Source organism: Camarhynchus parvulus, chromosome 2, assembly GCF_901933205.1.
Source record: "Camarhynchus parvulus chromosome 2, STF_HiC, whole genome shotgun sequence".
NCBI lineage: Eukaryota > Metazoa > Chordata > Aves > Passeriformes > Thraupidae > Camarhynchus > Camarhynchus parvulus.
In genome coordinates this window covers 24,036,582-24,053,567 of record NC_044572.1, presented here as the reverse complement: position 1 = coordinate 24,053,567, position 16,986 = coordinate 24,036,582, and the positions used below count along the sequence as shown (strand labels likewise).

The 16,986-nt window shown below is 39.6% G+C and overlaps 1 protein-coding gene across 2 annotated transcripts in view; it reads left to right on the top strand.

The window, feature by feature from the left end:
• Positions 1-9,848, top strand: part of CALCR (calcitonin receptor) — a 157,287-nt gene extending 147,439 nt beyond the window's left edge. For both annotated transcript variants that reach the window (XM_030944012.1, XM_030944011.1), the window contains exons 12-13: positions 1,590-1,631; positions 7,529-9,848. In XM_030944012.1, coding sequence (XP_030799872.1) covers positions 1,590-1,631; positions 7,529-7,750 — 264 coding nt within the window. In that variant the 3' untranslated portion in view covers positions 7,751-9,848. The remainder of the gene's footprint in view (positions 1-1,589; positions 1,632-7,528) is intronic.
• Positions 9,849-16,986: the final 7,138 nt, after the last annotated feature.

Genomic DNA, 16,986 nt, shown 5'->3' with positions numbered 1-16,986 from the left:
TAGCAGAATAGCAGAGCCCTGCTGCAAGGGTGCCCAGTGCAGTTCAAGAGCAGAGGTTGTGCCCAGCTGTGCACAGTTCAAACAGCATCAGTACAGGCTACAAGGAACCAGAGCATTTTCTACCCTTGCAAAAATTTTGATTTAGGAGTGTCTGGTGTGGCAAAGTCCTGCTTTAGAACTGTAAGAATTTGTTTGAATTTGTGGAGCTTGTCAGCCCAGCACTTATGGACGAGCTATTGTGTATTTCTTACTGCATGGTAGGATTTGAGTTTTTTGAAAATACTGCTTTGCCAAAATATGAAAAGAAACTTTTATTTCTCACTATGTCTACCCTTCATCCTCCTCCAAAGTGCTGTTTCATGTTGATATTTGAATTTATGTAAAATTAAAAATTCTGCATGACAGAAAATCTATTCAAGAAAAATAATTGTCAATATTGAAGTGGTCAGCACTTGTCCAAACCAGCCTGTGTATCTCTATATAAGCATTTTGTTAAAAAGTGATTCCTTATTCTGTTTGTGATGCAAAATACGCATCTGAGAGCCCAAGACATTTTGCAAAGCATTATCTACAATTCAACTGGTAATCATTTAAATGAAGATTTTATAGAAAAGATACAGCTGTAAAGCTCTTCAAAGCAGCCCTTGGGAACATAAGCTGCATTGCAGTTTCCCCCTCAATTTCACAAACTGCCATACATTTAGTTTCTAATAACTGCTTTAAGTAATTTAAAATTAAAGCATTTGGCTCCCAGTGATGCTATGTAATGCTATTTTAATAAGAGTGAGTTCAGCTAGGACATGGGCCAGTGTAACTACATAATCCTGAATGGCAGGCTCTCTGTGCAAGAATTTTCTCTCTTATTAATTTCACACTTTGTCATCTCATATTCCTGCCTTGGCTCTGTTTAATCTTGTAGCAGTAGTGAAATGCTATCTGAACAACTCTGGTGATGGTGAAATTAACTTAAAGCCATTTACAACCAAGCTATGATGCGCAGTGTCTCTTTTTTCCTGCCTCCCTACCCTCTAACTCATGTGCTGTGGTAGGTTTTTCCCCTTTTCTGGCCACTTACACCTCTTCTCATATCCTCTTCATCCATACCAACATACCAGTTCACTTATCCTGACATACAGTTCAATTTAAAGCCTTCCTGGGACAGCTGGATTCTCTGTGTCTGGCACTTTTGACTGGAGAGCTACACTCTGATGAGTGAGTGAAATATATAGGACAAAATTCCTGTGCTACCTCCTCAGCAAAATCAGTGGCAGTGTGGTTCTCCTCTCTAAGCAAAATACATACCTAACTTTTATTTTCATTCTCTACATCTCTTATATATATAAATAAATTCATCTCCATAACAGATAATCTATAAAATATAATAATACTAGGGGAAGGACAGTAAAACATTATGAAAAGAAAAATATCCATTTAATAGCAGACCTGTGAAAGATGGGGAGTGTCTGTGGTCTGTGATGCAGAGGAAGTGGATTAATGTTTTTATCTTGTATCCATCAAGTCCAAATTTCCAAAACATGATGAAGTCTATATATTCTGATCCCTAAACTCTTTCCTTTTCCTTCTCTTAGGGCTTACTTGTGGCTACCATATTCTGCTTCTTCAATGGTGAGGTAAGTACATGAAATGCAGAAAATGAGCAGAACTTGTAAAATAGTCATCTTGCTGTTCATTAATGCAGATGTGAAGCATGTCCTACTGCAAACTTTGAAGCCACACCAAGTTGCTTTTACTCTCTACACACAAGCAGTGGTGTGCATTTCTGGCAGCTCTGTGCAGACTGTGCAGACTGTGACTGAGCACATTAATCAGCTCTGTTACCATTACAAAGCAGATGGCACCTAGTGAGGTACAGGCATGACCCTCTTGCCCTACTATCTGCAAGTTTGAGATGGAGGTCTAAGGTGAAAAATGCTTTACATCCCTTCCTGCCCCAGAACAGCAGGAAGGACCACAACACTCAATAAGAAGCAGAGAAGACATTCAGAGATCTCTCTGAAGAATGCAGTGGGGAGCTCAGGCCAGAGCCATGGCAAATTCGCCCCTGGTAGCACTGTCAGAGGTGGAGGAGTGCAATTGCTTGAGCTCCTTTGAGGATTAGCACTGGCCTTTTTACAGTCAATGTTTCTTGTGTAGCAATTGAGAACTAAAAACCCTTGAGGCAAAGGTCTCTCCCAATCTCTTACAGCTGGATCATATATATGAATATACACCTACAGTGGGTTTTAAATCCACTTTACTACTTCTATTTTTTTACAAAAAAATAGCAGGTTAAAATGTCAAGAACGATTTAAATTTCTGCAGTAAGAAATTTTCCAAATATGGTTGGCAGAAAAAAGCTTTTTCAACACATCAAGAGCATTCAACTGCAGCAAAATAAAATACCATGTATCTTAGCAAAGCTAGGAAGTCCATTAAAAAGTTCACTTTCAATCCAGAGCAGATGAGCTAGATACAGAACAAACTTTGTGATGCTAACTAGTAAGTAAACCTAGAGAGACATTTGTGCTCCTGCTTATCCCTGTATATTATTAGAAACCAGCAAATTTCGTGTAATGACATGATCACACTGATGTTTTGATAGATACTGGAAGCAGGCTATCTTATTGATAAGGTGTTACTGGCTGATTTGATAACATTCAGGATAGCAGAGAGTATTAAATTCTGCCACCATTTGCCAACATCTCTGTACATTTGCCTCTGGTTGGGTCCCTGTGTAAATGTACAGAGCAACTGTGCATAAAAAAGATGAGAGGCCTCAGCTGCAGTTCTGTAGCATGGCTCCTCAGGAGGCATGACAGAGAATGGCAAAATGTGAGCAGCTAATCACAGCAGAATCTAACACAAAGTGAGAGCTGTAAAGATCATGCTATAGAAGTTCACGGTTTCATGCATCCAACTAAACAAAGTTGAAGACATGTACTCTTTTCCTAACACATTTCTGTCCCCAGTATCTGCAGGCTACTATCACCTTTCTCCTTCTGCTTTACTGTCATCACAGCTGAATATCCATGCCCTGGAAACAAAGACAAACCTGATACTCCCTAGTATGGAGGACCTAGAAGAAAGTAGAGGCCAGTCAGGCAGTTTTTGAGGCATCCTCTGCCTGTAAGAGTGACTGCATCACTGTGTACAATCAGTACTCCAGTGTCTCCTCCAGTGATGTGTTACCCCAAAATCCTGGTCCTGAACATTGCCTTCTTCACTCCTCCCAGTGTCCCCTGCTTTTTTTTTTAGATTAGATTTTGCAAAACAAATTCCCTTTATGTTTTATAGCTTTAGTGCAAGAGGTTGATTCTCCATCTCTAATGAGAACACCCAGATTTGTCTAGATTAAAGGTTGTAGCAATGTTAAAAATGAGGAAAGGTCACAATAAAATGCACTGAAAACATAAAGTATCTTAAAGTATATTAGTTTCTTCATTTCATCAAGCTCTAATTCCAAAGTACTTTTGGCAAAGTTACAATGTCAGAAGAGCATGCCCACTTTTAAACCCCAGGAATACAATTCTCAAAGTATGCACTAACGAATACATCTGAAGCATCTGCTTGCCAATATGCATGATTGGTCCTTGGTGGAGCAGCTGATCAAAAACATGGATCAAAGTCAGGCAGTAAAAAAAAAAAAGACTGTGAGGACACAGGTTTCTCAGACTTGCTGAGAGTGATTTTATTGGTGCTTGGGTACTTTTCACCAGTACAGCCATTTTCAAAATCATTGCATCTGCTTCAGATTTGAAGATTGTCAATGGCAGGAGTGCTGGAAAACCCTCACATTATTTTCTTCTAGGAAATTTTTTTAGGGAAGCTTTTTTTAGAATTTCCCATTAAGGTGAGCAATGTCAAAGATGTCACCTCTCTAATACAGACTCAAGACAGTTTGGCGCTACTTGCAGCAGCACATTACCCATAAACATCCAGCAAAGTTCATGCACTAGATTAGCTGGGCTGGGATGGGCTAGGATGGGCCAGGAGAGGATGAAAATATTGTGATCCTTTCTTCTCATTTATTTCTGCAGTTATACAATCTATAGATATATAAGGCACAAAACCTATAGAAAAACAACAGACTCATGCTAAGCTGCTTTTATGGCATTCCAAAGGTAGCATTAATCTGAGTTTGACCAAGAAAACTGAGCTAATTTCCCTCAGTCCTGGTGTATGCAGAAGTACACAGACCAAAGACACAGTCTGGTCTTCAGTCATGATATAAGATTGTTTCCAAGCTGCTGCGTACATCTTCTACCATAGAGGCTAAAATTATTTCTCATGAGAAAATTTAGTGTGGGGCAAGGAGATTAATTTTAGTACTGCAGAAGCTTGGCTAATCTGGGATTTACTTTGTTCCTACTGGAATATTTAACTGCAAGACTGAAATACATGAAGCTTAGCCAGGACAAACAGTGCTAAACTCAGAACCACTTTAGTGTGTTTTATAGTGCATTCATCACTACTGCCTCACTAACCTCACTTTAGTACCATGAGCCCATCTATAGAAAGAAATCTAAAGATAATAATAAAAAAGCTGTACTAATGTCTGCGTTCATCTGGAAGAACACATAAACAATGTTTGGTTTTTTACTTTTGAAATTAAAAATCTTGCGCATTTTCATGAAAAATCTTGGTGTCCAGTAGAACTACAGTTTCTCTGTCCAACAGCAACAGTTTTGTATAGATGATACAAGGTCTCAGCAATAGCCTGCTCACCAGACCACATTTTCAAGCCTGGGATTGCTTCTAGACTGCAAGGCTGGATAATGGAATGGAAAGTCTATTTGGGGAAAAAACAGAGATGTATCTTATATGCCAATGAGGCGTGAATGGCTAATAGAGAAGAGAAAAACCTTTAAAGTCTTGAAGACCAGAGTAAATAAACTTGGGATCTTCACTGCTTCAGTGGTTGCTTTTGTTTATCTGCCATCACAGTGGAAAGCATGGCAGGCATCGCCGTGTGCCTCGTGGTCCCCAGGTGCCTCCTCAGCCATTAATACATCGTGGCTGTGCATGTGATTTTCAGTAATGCTGCTTTACATATTTAAAATCCATGCCTGAATGGTTTTACTTGGCACTGAGTTATGATCATCTGAGATTCTTGGAATAGTGGCAGAAAACTAGATTAGCAAGTTCTACTCAAATGCAGCAACTTGTACAATTCATTATCCATTTGTGGCCAGATCCTTGTACAAACAAGCAGTTCAGCAGAGAACAAAAAAAAGATGCTTTGACCTTGTGCTCTCACTGCTCTGTGGAGCCTTTTAGACTTTTATAATGGCACTTCTGATCATGGGCTGAACTGGAAGGGATGTGGCTGTTGTCCACCCATCATACGTATGATGTAAGCATCACTCCTTCTGAAGAAGAAAATTTTAAACTCCTCTTGATAGGCTCTGTATGACTCAGGGACATTGTTCTTCCCTCTCCACTTAAACACACTATCATCTCCAAACCCTTGGCAGACTCCAGTTCAGCTGAGAGCAGCTGGGGAGCTTATCAGGAGCTTCTCACCTGCCCAGCAGCTCTTCTCCCCATGCAAGAGTGATCAAAGCCTTGGGATCTGTGCAGGGGGCAGGGGAAGGAGAGGGCTAGGAAAGGAACAGAAAGCCTCTAAGAGCAGGCTCTTGCTGCCTTCACTGAAGATGCTGACATGAATCTGAATGTATGAAGTGCTGTGAAATGCAAACATGGTCAGCCTGGGGCAGAGGTGAAGGCCAGAAGTGCACAATGGCTGGTGACCGTGGTGCAGTGGGGGAGAGGTGGCTGCGGGCAGGCAGAGCCCCTGTGCACACACAAGGTTTCTGCATTGTCCTCCTTGTGTCTGCCCTAGATGCCCCAGTGAGACATGGGAAAGTCACTGTCCCAGTACTTCTGAAGATTTCTTCTTTCAGTCCCTCTCCATAGCTTTTGGGGTAACAAAGCTGAAATATTCATACTGTAACATCAAAAGGCAATTTTAAAGTGGCTAAAATCTTTACAAAGTTTAACTCCTATAATATTTCTGTATCAAGTGCTGCCACTGCATTACTCTTTGACCCAGTAATTCTTTCTCACTAATAAACCTGGGTGATAGTGTGATAAAACATCCCCACATGAAGCTATTTAATTCTCAACAATGGCATAGTAAACCTTGCTCAGAGCCCAAGTAATTAAAGTTCCATTGTGACCATATTCCTTTCCTGCACGTGATATCTAATTAACCTCCACAGAACCATTTGGTTTTTTCCTTTATGTGTTAGGAGAAGGTGAATAGCAATACACTCTCCAAATGACAAACAGTGCCCACCTCAGCAGGACCGCAGAAACTTTTAGACTCCTGTCATCACAGTGCCTTACTTGCACCTTCCTTCCTCTGGAGGAGAGGGTCATTTACATCAGATTATTGTGCCAAACTGCTGCCATTCTCACTTTGTGTTATTCAGAATCTCTGATCTGAAAGAGCCAGGATTTGCCCACTTTCTGCTCATGTCACAAAATTATCAAGAGCTGCCATGCATGGACATGCAGCTGGAGAAGTCCTTCTTATTCCCTGGAAAGACTAAATAGTTTAAATAATTTCCTAATACCATGTATAACACTACTCTTAATGTAAATGTTGAATCAAATATCTTATTCTTAGGAGATGACTGTTCAACGGTTGAAATCCTCTATGCTAGGCAGAGGGCTATGACCATTCTATATTTTTTGAGCACAGAACCTGTTCTTAAGTTACCAGAATAAAATCTCTGTTTAGCTGTCCTGATCCTCTAACTCTTTCTACAAAATTATTCCTGGCAAACTCATGAAGTGTACTTACACTTTACCATTCATGGTAATTCTCATTACTCAAGGCTGAGCTCCCTCCTTCAGGTATCAAAATGCATTAGGCATTTCAGGAGCAATAATGCAGCTGCAGCATCAGCCTTTTCCTTTTTCCTTTTTCCTTTTTCCTTTTTCCTTTTTCTTTTTCCTTTTTTCCTTTTTCCTTTTTTCCTTTCTTTTCCTTTTTTTTTCCTTTCCCTCCTCCCTTCCTTTTTTCCTTTCCTTTCCTTTTCCTTTCCTTTCCCTTTCCTTTCCTTTTTTCCTTTCCTTTCCTTTCCTTTCCTTTCCCTTTCCTTTCCTCCCCTTCCCCTTCCCCTTCCCCTTCCCCTTCCCCTTCCCCTTCCCCTTTCCTGTCTCTTCCTTTCCTTCCTTTTCCTTTTCCTTTTCCTTTTCCTTTTCCTTTTCCTTTTCCTTTTCCTTTTCCTTTTCCTTTTCCTTTTCCTTTTCCTTTTCCTTTTCCTTTTCCTTTTCCTTTTCCTTTTTTTCCCTTTCCTTCCCGTCACAGGTGTTTGTATTACAACAATATTATATTATTGTACAATATTATATATTATTGTTTAATATTGTATATAAATATATATTGTCTATATTGTATATACAAATTATCTATGTATATATTGTATGTGTATATATATATATAAAATATATGATTATATTATTGTACAATACAATATTGTATTTGCAGCCTCACCCTAACAGAGTGTTTCCCTGGCAGGTCCAAGGAGCTCTGAAGAGGCAGTGGGCACAGTACAAAACGCAGTGGGGCCAGAGGCGCCGAGAGCACTGTTCCACGCGATCTACCTCCTACACGGCCACGTCCATCACTGAGGTCCCTGTGTACCTGTACCACCACGATGCCAACAATGAACACTTAAATGGGAGATACGCAGAGGACTCTGAACTCGTTGCATTGAAATCTGGAGACACGTCTGCCTAGCTCAGCACCAGCCGCTGCAAACACATTGTTTCATGTTCTGCTTGTGAGAAAGTTGGGGAGAAGGGTGGGAGCCTGGAAATCCAAGATGCTGTGTCAGAGTGCAGGCCCAGGCAGAAGGACACATCCTATTCAAACCACATCAACCTCTGGCAGCAATGATGTAGAGGGAGTGTGATGCAGACCTGGAATAGCATTTCTTCCTGCTCACTGCAGAAGGGAGTGAACACGGACCTGCCCATCAGGCTCTGTAATCTCCACATCTCCTGATACCTGTATGAAGTGACCATCTGACATTTGTAACAGCCCCAGGTAGCCAATAGCAAATAGGAAAGAAAGAACCAATATGTGGCAACTGGAAACTTTCAGCACTTTTTGCTTTTGGTACTTTTCATTAACACTAGATTTTAAACCATCAACTTTCACAAAGTGTAACTGACTTGGAGTAATTTATTTTTCCCTTTAAATGAGCTTGATGGCTGCTTAAAAGATTTTGCACATTGCAAGAAAAATCAACCATATGAACAACAGAAAGACTTTCCAAAGCATTGAAATCTTCATGCTTTCCAAAGAATGCCACAAAATAATACCATCCCCAAAGCATACCCCAAAATATTATCATCCCTTTAGCAGGGGCATAAAGCAAATTAAGGTGAAATGGTCATTGCATACCAAGATCCCAAATACCCTCAGAGATACAAATCAATTCTTCAGGCTTAATGACACATGTCCTGAAGGCATCTCAGAATAGATTTTGTTTAACAATACTGGTAGTTCAAGAATATGTATTTATAGGAAAAATTGTCACCCTATTACTCTACCCAGAAACTCATCATTAAGACACAATTCTCTCACTCTGAATAAGCTGTGAAATTAGTTTGGGAACTATGTTTTATTTATTAGGCATTCTGTGTTGAGTGCTAGATGAATGCTTGTCTCTGTTATGAATTTGTGATCGTGGCAGAAAATGTTCCCATGAAAGAAATCAGGAATCAATACCTTAGCACAGGAAGCATCTCCTTTTAGAATCTGGTTGCTCTCCTGAGTTCCTAATCACGACATAGCCTTGCCAAAAAACTTTATTATTTATTTCTACTTCTATTGAAATTAGCACACAAATCCCTGTTAACTTGGATGAGCAATGAACAACTCTCTTCAGTGTTCAGGAATGAGTTACGCAATACAGTTCAGTGTAGACTTCAAAAACATGAAGCCATTTCCTCCACAGTGATTTGAAACCATTTTTAAATATTGTATCCAGCCAGGCTGATATTCCTTCCTTGACACAACCAAGCTTTACCCTCAAATTGTAGATTTTAAATGGAGAAAAAATGTGCGTGTCTAGCTACATGAGTCACCACCTCACTGGAAAAGTCCCTTCCAGGAGTGAGTTCATGAGGCAGAGCTGTAAAGCCAGCACTTTGAAAAGGGACCAGATTTGCCCTGTCTATACATGAGGCAATGCCTTGCAGGGAAGAAGGCTGCTCTGTTTTCACCACCAGCACACCCACCAGCTGTGCACCATGGCACGTTGTCCCCAGAATGAGAAGGAAGCTGCCAGCTCTGCCACTGTAGAACAAAAGAGGAGCTGGGGAACAAGAAGGAGTTGTCTGCTGGCAGCGCAGATCATCACATAGTCAATGTCAATCCAGCGGAACACTCACAAGAAAACACCATCGTGTGTGTTTGTTCAAGCCACATACCTATTTTTCAGACTTCAAGGAATACAAAGACAGTTATTTTTTCAAACAACAGTATTTCTCATATTGCTATTTCTACTTTCGTGGGTGAACAATAGGAAATGGAGGAGCCAGTTGTTAAAGACAATAAAGTGGCTCTGCTATGAATCTGTATTATTCTGAATAGCTTTGGGGCACACTGCACTTCCCAGGAGGGCTGCAAGAAGGCATTCCTGCTTTCTAAAGACACAAATGAGCTGATTGTAAAAGAAATGTGCATAATATAGAGAGTTTAATAATGAACATGCCGGTTTTAATAATGTAAATTTTACAACATGTAAGTGCAAGTTGTTTCACAGTCAGTTACATTCATGTGGATGTACAAAATGGAAATGCTTTACCATTATACTGATTGTTTTCTTTCTTCTATAGTGATATTTTCTTGCTCTGTTTAGTAGAGTGCTATGAAAAGTCAGATTCAGAATCTGAGGTTTAGGATATTGTTTGCAGCTTCAATGTGCTTGTGTCAGTCTTTATGGAAGTTTTGGTTTCAGTCAAGGGATGATGATTTCCAGTCACAAAAAAATTGGTATAACATACACACTGACTTTAGGGCTGCCATCACACTTGGGTTTTGTAGGAAAGACTGAGTTTTAAAGGTACTTACTGAGTAATTTCTAATCAAAATATTTTCCAATGGGAAATGCTATTTTTCTTCATCTCAGCATGGTTTGAAATGCCATAATTGCACTCATAAGGTACATTTTATTCTCTGCTTTATAAATAGCACCATACACTAGTGACAGTAATATTGAGAATGCTGATACAACCTCAATAATTCCAATTATGGCAGTTGGGTGGGTTGACTCAAATAGATTTCACAAGAACAGCAGAAACATATAATTAATGTATCAGTGTATCAAAAAGTATGGAAGGAGCTGACACTTGAATCAGCGGATTCAAGGTGTATTTTAAGAGGAAAGCAACCGCACATTTATCACCTCTGCAGTATCTCCTTCCTCTCAAACACCACACCCAACACATGAAAACCCAGTTTAGTGAGCATTTGCTCTTGCAGAAGGTTTTGTGTGGTTGCTCTGAGCAACCAAATCTATCAGGAAGATAGATTTAAATGGATGCTGGTTGTTATGCTTTATGAGATACAGAAACACAGCACAAATTAAAATATTTGTTGTGGCATGGGATGTTGAAAGTAAGACTTGATTTTTATTTTATTTACTTAATAAATATATTTTATCTGAAATAAAACAGCAACAAAAGTACAACAGGCAATTTTCTGTGTATTAAAATTGTTAGCAATAATGCTACCTCAATTAGAACACTACAGTGTGTTCACATAGCAAAATAACTCTGCTTTAGGATAAGAATAATCCCACAAAAGTGGTGAATTTCTGTTCTCTTTCCCATTCTTTGCCAGCCTCAATAAACAAAATATGAGCAGACTTACGAAAATGGATATCTGAAACACTGAAAATGTGAAGGTACCAACATTTCCACTGCTAGGAATTTTCAAAATTTGGTGTGTCTTTGTGAAGGTAAATACTGCTCAAAAATTTGAGGATTTATAATCTAAAGTCAATTGCATTGAAACAGTAATTGATCCCAAGCCAATAGGAACCTGCAGCGTGAATATGCCCTCTCTGCCCTTTACACAACTTTTTATGTTCTTCCAGATGGATCCCAAATCTGTATTTAGGAAGCCCTTTACTGAGCATTCAGAGCATAATTGAGAAAATAAAGTAAATCTCAGCATCACAAATACAGATCAGTATGTTGCCCTCATCCTAATAAAGAACAGCTGGTTTTACCTGGGAAATCAAGGGCTGAGAAGGCTCCCATTGCTGAGCATGTCCTGCTTCTACAGGAAAAGGGAGAATTGGGGTAAAATAACTAACCAGGTTGTGGTATTGTGAGTCTCACTAAACACACATCAACACAGTCAGCGCTGGGGATGATTTAGGCCCAGCTCACCTGCCTTGGCATAGGAACCATTTCTATGACCTTCTGAATTCCTGCCAAAACTTATTTTCCATTATTTCATAGCAGCCAAGATGGGCACCTGCTGGAGCAGGAAGGTATTTAACTCTCCTTATATGCCATTTAAGATTTTCTTCATAATCCAATTTCAGGACCTCACAAGCCTACCTTTAAAAGCAACAATTATCTTCAGCCAATTTTTAAAGGACATCAGCATTGATTTTAAGACTCTGGTCCTTTTTCTCTCATTGCAAGCAAAAGCAGCTTTGAGAAGTGACCACAAAGGTTACTTTGTGTAGTGCACAATGTGTGCCCATGTGGAACTGCATGCAACTCTCTCACACCCAAGTGCTGTGATGTTGGTTTGCATAATATGGTCAAAGAGATACAGCTCCTTCCCTCATGTGCTTTGCATTTCTCTCCCCCTCAGTATCACTATCATAAGATGTGTTTATTTCCCAATCTGTGCTTTCTGTGCATTTTCAGGAGAAACATTTTTCTTTTACAGTTTGCAACTTATGCTGACTTGCCAAGATGTACTCACCAAAATCAGATTGGAAAATGTGTATTTTGATCCAAACCAGGTTATAGAATTCAGGTGCTTGGCCCACACTGTTTTTTAAAAACTACCCACTGGAATTATGGAAGTGGTAGGTGCAGATTTAAAACTAAACAAAAGTAAAGGTAAGAGTTTGAGCACACAAACCAAGTATCTTCAGAAGCAGAGTAACATTATCTTTTTTACTTTTGACAGAATACAATCCTGTTATTTAAACACTTTTAAAAAAATAGAAAAAATCTAAACAGATCTTGTGAAGTTGAAAGTTATACAAAAGGCACCAAAAAAACCACAACCATCTGGAAAGCCTAGATAGCATGCATACATATGAATATATGTACAGTAAGTCATTATAAGAGATGTGTTCAGGTAGAAAGTGACCCATCATCCCAAAATGAACAAAATCTAAGCTATGAGTGGGAGAGGCTGCAGGTCAGAAAAGACTTGTAGCATCCAGTAAGTGCCTTTATGCTTTCTGGGGACTCCATATGGAACACACACAACCAGGGTTATCCATCATCCCACTCCCACCCCAGATGTGCTCATGATGGGAATGACCAGGACCAGAGACACTGGCTGCATTGCATTTCTCAGCTTCATAAACCAGCACTGAGCTGATGAAAGGAGCTGACTGGGAGATGAGCAGGAGCAATCTCTTTTCCAGCTGCATGGTAATGCTGGGTTATCTCCTTAGCATAAGATCCACTGTTGTGGAGAGGACTGATCTTTGACCAGGCAGCTCCTTGGTATGGAAAACCTTTGAATTTCACTTTACCCTTGGTAACACAGCAGTAATTCTCACTGTCTTCAGCAGCGTGGCTAAAGGCAGGACTTCTCCCTCTCTGGTTTTAGAGGTTATCTTAATATCAAGCTAATACTGAAAGTGCTTGGTATAATACAGTATCACCTGCATATTTGACATCAAAACTCCTGGTTCACCTGTATTATGTACATATAGGCTCCTTAAGGTTACAAGATACTATTTTTTATATTTGCCTCAGTTTTTCTAGTAAAATATTTGTTCTCTATTAGCACCATGTTTATACATGTTAAATGTATTTGACAAACTTCACTGATTACTTGGCCACTAACATATATTTTACTTGTGACATTTATAGGTATAGCTGCTTATATGAAAGGCTTGATGTGGAACAACTTCCAGAAAATCAAAATTAAAAGAATGCAAAAGGCCTTCCCAGTCCATGCTGACCACATAGAAAACCCTGAGAGGTGGAAACCCCTTGTATCCTACTCTCCTCTCTTATTTCCTACATATTTCTTTAGTTTTGAGCAAAGAGGGCCAATGTCTTAGGTCTCTTAGGTGCAAGACAGCATTGCCAGTATAGGCTTCCACATGGAAGGAGTTTACATAAAATAGCTGCCTTTAATGAGTGTCACTCTACAAATGGTCAGAGTCCATATTCTGCCTGCTGCAGACTGTGTAGGCAAGCTTAACAAGTTCAGGCCCATGACACATGAAGAGGAAATAGCTTAAGAAAAGTTTCTTCTTATTATATTATCCTACAGGCGTTTTTCTTCTATTACCTTTTGGCATACAGCAAATATTTAACTCCCAAGGGCCCAGCCATCATGCTCATGATTGCCTCTCCAGCAGCAGAAGGGAGCTGTCCCTCTGGGGAGGCTGCAGCTTTGAACTGGCAGCACTGTAGAGTCTTCATAAGAATTATGGTGAGAGCGTATCCAACACAAAGTAGCCTTCAATTTTGAAAAAAAGAGACTTCAGAGATTTTTCATTTTAATCATCTGTTGTAAAATTTCTTCCCTATGGGAGATTCCTTGGGAAGCCAGAATTAGAAAGGATGTGGAAGGACAAGAGGTAGGTCGCTCCAGATGCGCCATCACCTACACAGGTACTGCCACATACCGACTTGGCAAGTTTTGATAAATGCAAAAAAAAACCCCAAAAATAGATCATGTTTCTCATTTCCAGCTATAGCCCATGTAGAAGTAACTTGGTATCAACTTTTTTTATACATCAGGATGTCATGAGCAAAGAGCTCTGGTTTTCAGATATTTGTTTTACTTTACACGAGTTCTAACACCCTTCAGTGCAGAATGGTGTGTCAGTTACCAACAATGCACTTTGGCAAAAGTAGTGAATGCAATCAGGACAAAGAAATAAAATAAATATATTTGATGCTCAGCATATACAGTCATCACCAATTAGCAATATTCCTTCAGTAATCAAAACACATACAATAACATCTGGATAGAATTTAAATGATTCCATGGGCACATAAGAAGTTTTCCCTTTTTTTTTAGTAATCTGTGTCTACATAGAATATTACTGTATGTTCATGGTAGAAAAGTTTTATGCAATTAATTTTTATTGGGTAATGCTTGAAATGCATGGTTCACAAAATTGAAAAGGTTTGAAAACGCAGCAAGACTTCCCATGATGACAAATCTGAGGCACATTCATAAGTAACAAATTCATTGTTCATGATTGATATCAATGAAAAGACAATTATAATTGTTGGGGTTTTTTTAAAATATCTTTCTCTTTATATGCAAGCCAAGATATTCGCTATCTGCTTTAGCATTTGCTACATAATGTACAGCCTTGTGTGCTGTTCATAAGCTGCACTTCCATCAGTATCTCTTAGTAAGAAGGTTTTCTTCACATGGTGAATTGCAGCAAAAACATGAGTGAAATCTCAGCCTTACTGGAATCAAGGATTTCATCCCTCACAGATCCTGTTTTCCCAGTATTAAAGGCTATTGATGGCTCAGGGAAAGGGGTGCTTGGTAACATCTGTAACAGCCATGTCACCCACAGGGGCTGCAAATATGTGGAGGCTGCTGTCATCTTTTCAGCTCATTCCCCCAAAGAGCTGGGGAGGTTGATCAGAGAGCAAGGCTGGAGGGAACAGTGCAGAAGTTAAGCCTTGCTCTGAATTTCCTTTCACAGTAAGGGCAGGAAGATGTAGCTCTGGAAAGGGTTTTCAGAGACTCTGGAAATCTTGGTCTGCTCCAGCCCTTGGGTAAGGCAGTGCCTGGTGGGATCCATGTCAAGCTGGGTGCCAGTCAATCGCCCTTTATTTTACATGTTGCACAGAAGTGGTTTAGCTGCAATTTCTTTGGTGTAGAACTGAACCTTTGGGAAATTTTGGCTTTGTGAGAGGCTTCTTTTTGCAGTTAAAGTCAGGCTCATTTTAAAATTCTTGGAATGTCTTCTTCTCTTAAGATATCGTGATACAAATGAATACCAAACTACTAGTTCTTAAACAGTTCGATAACTCTCCCTCAGTCAAAAGCTTTCTGAAAATCTCTGACAGCTATGAGCTGGTAGAATAATAGCATTGAATAAATACTTAATAAAATCAATCAAAAACCTGTGGTTAAGGTACTGGACTGCATGGACTCAGCAGACTTATGTTTGGGTCATGTCCCTGCCACAGACTTACTGTGTGGTCCTAAGAAAAGGATTGCAAACCATGTGCCAGACTCACTGAATCCACTGAAACTTCCACTGACAGATTTAGGGGCCTATACTCAAAACTAAGACTTTTCCTCCAAGCATGTTTTCATTGGTGAAAATTCCTAACCTGTCAGAACAATTTATTATAGATGCATCTAAACTGTCTCTAAGTCCTAACCAATGTTCCCATAAAGCTCAGTGGGGAAAAGCTGTCCCTGCATCCCTGCAAACAGCATATTCCTGACTGAGCTGGCTTTCTGTTTTCTGACAGGAATTTTGTATCAAAATCTCCTCCTTTGCAATAGTGCTCAGTCATGAGCACTAATTTCTAGTTTCTTCCCTCGGGTTAGTGAATTTTTTGAACTATTTAAAACATTTTAAAGAGTTAGAAGGAAATATGTTCAACAATACCTTCTGAAAGAGGCCAGTCTTTAGAGAGCCCTCTAGCATGTCCTGATGTAGAGACCACACACCATACATATGTTTATACATTCACATATAATGCAGAATACCTGCTCTGCCTGTAGTTCCAGTGATCTGACTGGAGTTTAGGTGATGCAATTTCAGCTGTTGCTGGGCAGGGAGGTGATTCATCTCCTATACCTGATGCAGTGCTCCAGCAACTCATTTGCTGCTGAAAGATGGCTACAGGGCTGAGACACAGCAGATATATTGCACATATGCAGCCTGGATATATTCCACATATTTTTAAATTCCCATGTATTTGAGAGAGCTGAACCCCCTTCCATGAATAAGGTCAATCTCCATATAAAAGTTAAAAAAGGAAAAATTAAAAGAATGTATCAAATGCATGTAACACAGTATTGTACAGTATGTAACAGTATTATCTGCAAGCTTTGCTATCAACCTTCTGATGTTCATTTTCTCCATTTCTGCTGTGAAATTGCCTCTTTGTCTTCAACAAGGCAGTTTCTCCTGTGCCTACCACCAGTGACAAATTTACTGAGAAAGTCAAAATCTCCTTTTTGTCCCAATGACCTGATGAATCCACCTCTGATTTTACAAGGGCAAAATTGACATAGGCAAGGCATTCCTGACCTGTGTGTGAATGCCAGCAGCCCTCAGAAACACAAAACCCAGACTGGTTCACTAATATCAAGAATATCAGCTCTTCAGCAGAATTTAATTTTTCTGAGGTTTTTGTCAATCTTCCAGGGGAGAGTTCCTTCTGAAGCAATGTTTCACTTTGGAGGAAGCACCACCAATTAGCTGTATGGTCAAATAACATTAGGCAATTCTACCTGCATGGGACACTGTGGTGTTCAAACACTTCCTAAGAATATTTTCATTCAGCCAAGGCACAAAACCTTTCAGTGACACTTCCCAAGTATAGCTGCATTTGTTATTTTGCTCAGTGCATTAAAAGCTGCTCAGGAGAGTCTAGACCATTGCTGCTCATGAGATTCATTGGGCTGGCAAATGTATTTTATAGATACATGCTTTCTTGGCATCAAGTAAGTATCTGTTTAATGGAACTTTCTGTACCTAAAAAGCATCTGCAAGGAAATAGGGGGAAGCCTTTTTATTTTCATATTCCCTG